Source organism: Populus nigra, chromosome 4 (assembly GCF_951802175.1).
Source record: "Populus nigra chromosome 4, ddPopNigr1.1, whole genome shotgun sequence".
Taxonomy (NCBI): domain Eukaryota; kingdom Viridiplantae; phylum Streptophyta; class Magnoliopsida; order Malpighiales; family Salicaceae; genus Populus; species Populus nigra.
The window spans coordinates 9,988,690-9,994,198 of record NC_084855.1 but is presented as its reverse complement, the minus strand read 5'-3'; the positions used below and the strand labels follow the sequence as shown (position 1 = coordinate 9,994,198).

General features: G+C 32.8%; 1 protein-coding gene across 1 annotated transcript; it reads left to right on the top strand.

The window, feature by feature from the left end:
- Nucleotides 1-2,386: 2,386 nt before the first annotated feature.
- On the top strand, nucleotides 2,387-4,613 carry LOC133690587 (calcium-binding protein CML37-like). The gene has a single exon (XM_062110810.1). The coding sequence runs from the start codon at nucleotides 4,081-4,083 to the stop codon at nucleotides 4,501-4,503; it is 423 nt and encodes a 140-aa protein (XP_061966794.1). The 5' UTR covers nucleotides 2,387-4,080; the 3' UTR covers nucleotides 4,504-4,613.
- Nucleotides 4,614-5,509: the final 896 nt, after the last annotated feature.

The window sequence follows — 5,509 nt, the reverse complement described above, 5'->3', positions numbered from 1 at the left end:
TGGATAGTAGTAATATTAACAATAACTTTTATGAAGTATCGTGAGCTTGTTGTAACATTATTGTTGTCTTAACAATTATCTTACTCCGTGAAGGTTTTCTCTTTATTAGATTTCTGACTGGTTGTGTGTTCATTCACCATATTCTGTGAATGAGATCTTCTAATCATACAGTGACTTGAGCAGGCCTTGCTAGCATAAGGATTCCAATACTTGGAGCGAAGGTTGTGTGATATATGTCTCATTGAGAAGTTCTCTCTTCCACATTACGGGCATGAGATGCATGAAAGACAGCAACACAGATGATATATTGATCACCAGGTGACATAAATCATCAGCAGTAATTATAAAATTATTGATATATGTGTGTGAATTTCTAAGGGAAAAAAAGAAGTTTGAGCAAATATAGGGTTCGGCCCATGTGTGTACTTGGCTTAGAATAAATTGATATGGGGAACGTATTGGTGAAATTGGGCTTGTACCGGAAAGATGGCCAGCGATGAACACCATTCGGATGCCATTGATTTTTATGTGGATTTCCTGGTTAAAATTGGTTTTTTAAAGTTTATAATCGTGTTTAGAGGGTTTATAAGGAGTATTTTTATGAATTTTTTCACTAAGAAATAGTAAAAAAGAAAAATTCCTTGGGGCCAACGCACTCATCGGATTTTAGCGGGTCTCCTTAAAAACAATGAAACTCATCAAAGAAGATAAAAAGAAACTCATTTGCCTTCTTCAGCCTAGGCGCACTGGGGGTTTCACACCTAGGCTTGTATGTCATCCTGCCCTTTGGTTTTGGGATAGGAATCAAATGCTATCCAATAATATCCATAAATTTTCTTCACAATTGATATTCATGGCCATTTCTTTCTCTTTTTTTTTAGAAAAACAAAATGGAAAAGAAAGGGAACACCAAAGAGTGTCCGCAAGGGATATCAAGGTGAGCTAAAAGTAAAAAGAAGTAAAATTAAAGAAAAAAAGTCACCACCTAAGTTTACGGTAATTAGAAATCCTAACTAGATTTTTAGAGGTTTTAAATAATAAGTTGATTATATAATAGGAAATATAACAATCACTCTATTTATCTTACTTAAGGTAAGTTGCATTATTGATTGTTAGAAAAATAAAATGTGTTTATTGTGTTCAAGGTTGTCTAAAATGTCATATTTTGTTTTAAAATCTAAACTAAGAGAGTGGTTTTGAATTTAGAGCGTTTGGGAGTGCTTTTCAAAAGCGCTTCAGAAAAAATTTGAATTTTTTTTTTACGTTGAAGTAATATGTTTTTAATGTTTTCAAATCATTTTGATGTGCTGATCTCAAAAATTATTTAAAAAAAATAAAAAAAATATTATTGACATATTTTTCTGAGTGAAAAACACTTTAAAAAGCAACCACAACCACACTTCCAAACACCCTTTTAGAGTTTAATCCCTACTTAGACAATAGTTAGACATTGGACTTGTATGAATGATTAATTATTGATAATTATTGAACTTGCAAGGATTAAATGGATTGAAATGGATATAAAAGCTATTACTCACTCTCGATGATTCTATATGATATCACGTTGATTCAGTCCAAATCTTCTTGTAATATGAACACATATCAATATGTATAACTTATATACCATAATAAACACAATTATACATGTATAAAATTTTCAAGTCGAGATTGCAACATCAAAAAATATATTTCAAATACAAAGTAAAATCACACATTTATATCTGTCAATTCAAATATTTGATAGTCAATGATCAAAAATAAAAGTTGAGAATAAGTTATCTATCATGGATGGGTTGGGTTCTCATAATACACGACAACTTATCCAATAACACAGATAAAACATTTTAAATTTCTAAATTGAAGTATATTGTTGAAGTCACATTGATCATTGTTAATCTTCCTAGCATGTTGAACAACTATCGTAATCTATGGTTTCTCGAGTGTCTTGTGTTAAAAGCCAAAGCTATATCATTCGCTGAGAACTGGATTTTCGAAACCTCCAATTATATATCCGATATGGATTATTTTATACAGTATTCAAAACATGGAAAACGTTTCAGAGAATTTCTTTATCTCATTATTGTACGAAAAGCATTTCAAGTTGGATGTTTTTGGATTTCTCTAAATGGCACTTGAGAAGCTTCCTTGTAGGGTTTGTGTCGAAAATAACTTAATCAAGAAACTTCCTTGTAATGGTTGATCGAAAAGAGAAGAACAACTTTGCACTCAAACTATTAATTAAGGAATAATTTTCTTTTGATGGAAGATATATACCATGAAAAAATAATAATTAAACGCTGGCCTTTCTTGGAAGCAAGCACAAAAACTCATCTAGTTTCTGGACAATGGTAGGTACAAATTAAATAAATGTTTGGAAATGGTAAATCAAAGAGACAGTTGCCAGCACCATATTGGAACCTCTCGTTTTGAACAAGTCAAAAAAACAGAAAGGAAATCAGACAGCATGTTACATAATCTAGCTTTGCTTCACGTGAATAATTCAAAAAGACTTGTGAGGTGCAATTGATTTAGCAACCATATTCTCAGGCTTCATTCCCAGAATAGATCCTTTCTTTGCTATATCCTGCAATTAATTAAGCGTAGTTCATTGGCTGGAACATGCTGAAAATTTCTACATTAGTAGATAGAATTGACCGTACGACGTCCGTGAAGGGAAGACAGGGCCCTATATATTAAATGAAATAAAAGTCAAAACAAATTTCCATAATAAACAAATGTAGTTACGTTAGAGACGATTTCAAGGTCTATATATAGTAATTAATGGCCAATTAATTAATAGGGATGAAAATCCTGTAATCCAAATGGCTGCGTGATCTCTCCTCCCACCGATTCTTTGACAAGAAATAGTAAGTCAACCCCTTGATTGTTTCTATCAAAGAGCTTAAATTAATAAGTCTTTTAAGTTCTTCCAAATTTCATAGAAGAGATCAAAATAACCTTTCTAGTTCGGTAACCATACAATATGTATATATTTCCCACTTAAATGCTAGAGAAATGTATAGTAACAATATATAATCCCTAGATAACGGGGTTTATAGTAGATAAGATAACTTTCTCTCTTATTGGGTGAATTAATTTGTGTGTTAATTGAGATTAAATTTTTATTTAAATGATTTATGATTTAATTAAAGATATACCCATGGTTAATTATTATATCTTAGAATTATACTAAACAAGAGGGTAGGTACCTCGTCTTGAATGGTATTTTGAATTTGGGGATTTTCAAATGAATTTTATGGTAATGTTTTTTAGTTGATAATTTAGTAAGTTTATATATAATTAATTGAGATTAAATCATTTTCTCATATGATTTTAAGATTATGATTTTAAATGAATAATTTTTTTTAGAAAGTATCTTTACTTCGAGAAGTTGAGGGAGTCTCCTTAACCGCCATGGTAATTATTTCAATGATAACTTTAAGCAGTCACCTGACACTTTACAAGAAATATGCAAGGACTTTTCCTGTAACGTAATTTTATATTTTTCTCTATATGGTCGACAGATTGTTTCCGATCGACCCGTTTCGGCCATGACCCGTTTAAGAATTGGGATATGTTGACTTTGGACTTGTATTTCCACCTCTGATGTTAGTAATTATTCTGGTTATTGGCCTCATGAATCGAACACATGTTACTTAAAACTCTAGTGTTAAGAAATTAGACCGAAGTACCTATGCAGTAAAACAGAAATTGTCAAGGCAGATGTTGACCATTACCCATTATTCTTCTACACAATGAATTCTCCGTGTGCAGTCAGGTTCCTCCTCCTTGCCTGTAAAATACTAAATTAATGCAGCCACGGCATTGTTATTATCTTTTCACCGCCTTCTCTAGTTTGAACTTTCTCTTGTTGTATTTAAAAATTCCTTAATGCAACTTCTTCCTCGGGTGATGGAGAGGGTCGCTCCAAAGACCTTGTAAGCGGAACACGGCCTTCAAATTTATAAATAGGAATGTTTAATCCTCCATTTTGTATCACAATTCAAGAAGTAAGATATCTGTCATTTGCTTGCAAAACAAGTTAATCTATTCTTTGTCATCTTAGGTCGATATTCTAACATGGTTAACGCTGGAGAATTTGAAGTTGTTTTTCGCCGCCTTGATGAAGATGGTGATGGGAAGGTCTCACCATCTGAGTTAAGTCATCGTCTAAGTTTGATTGGAGGAGATTTCCTCATGAAGGAGGCAGAACTTGCTGTGGAGTCGTTGGACTCAGACGGAGATGGCTTGTTGGGATTGGAGGATCTTGTTAGGCTAATGGAAGCTGGAGGAGAAGAAGAGAAGTTGCATGATTTGAGAGAGGCTTTTCACTTGTATGATATAGATAATTGTGGGTTTATCAGAGCCAAGGACTTGAAAACAATGCTTGGTAGACTTGGAGAGTCAAGATCAATTGATGAATGCGAAGTGATGATAAACAAGTTTGACCTTAATGGGGATGGTGTTCTTAGCTTTGAAGAATTTATGGTTATGATGAAATGATGTTCTTATGTAGTGTACTATTGCATAACACGCAAACCAATTGTTTCTTTTATGGGATTCTTCATGTCTTGTACGTTGTAAGAATAAAGACAGTTTCTTTTATTGTTTCACATTTGTCATGAATTTTTTTTTCATAATTTATCAAAAGACCATCTCAATCCAATAGCTTAAATTGTTAAGTGAGGTCTCATAATATGATTTACATTATTATCTAACACACCTCCTCAAATAAAAGCCCTTTGAACTTGAAACTTGCACATGCTTATATTATTCTGTGCTTAATTTTTATCAAATAAATAAGGATGGTGAGATTCGAACTCGTGACCGTTCAGTTATCAAGGCTCTGATACCATGTCTAAGAACTATTTCAACTCAATAACTTAAGTTATTAAGTGAAGTCTCAAGATATGATTTATATTATTTTCTAATATAATTTATATTTTATGATATAATTTATATTATTTTCTAATATAATTCATATGTTATGGCTAAACGTATCCAGAGTTTTGATCTATTTTTGATATGTCACATCTGCTTCTTGGTCCAGTGAAAGTGGATGAATACGCAGCCTGGTCTTTTTCTTGATCGAGGACACCAGAAATGCCAGCCAAAAAGCCAACTGCTGTTCAGCAATCGGCATTATCAATGCACTTGTTCCAGCATGTATGCATTAACTTTGCTGTCTACGATCTCTCATTCTGTTCTTTAACTTCTTGTTTTTGTTTTTTTGATGTATATTCTTTTTTCCTGCTTAAACGAAAAGGAACCTTTCATTTCCTCTTCTTCCTTTTCTCCTCTTGTGGAATTTTAAAATTAAAGGAAAAAAAAAAACTGAAGCTTCGTGAAGAAAGGGCCTTATCAATGAAAATGGATTGCGGTGTTTCAGCCCGTGAAGCACCAAATTCGTCAATGAAAATCGAAGCAGAGAAGGTTTCCATGCCATCTTCCTCCAAGGAAAGTCATGTCAACGCAGATAATCCTGCTGATAGCAGGTTTGCTTCCAATT

Excerpts from the sequence above, each read along its gene's own strand:
- LOC133690587 (XM_062110810.1), top strand. The coding sequence starts at position 4,081 with ATGGTTAACGCTGGAGAATTTGAAGTTGTTTTTCGCCGCCTTGATGAA.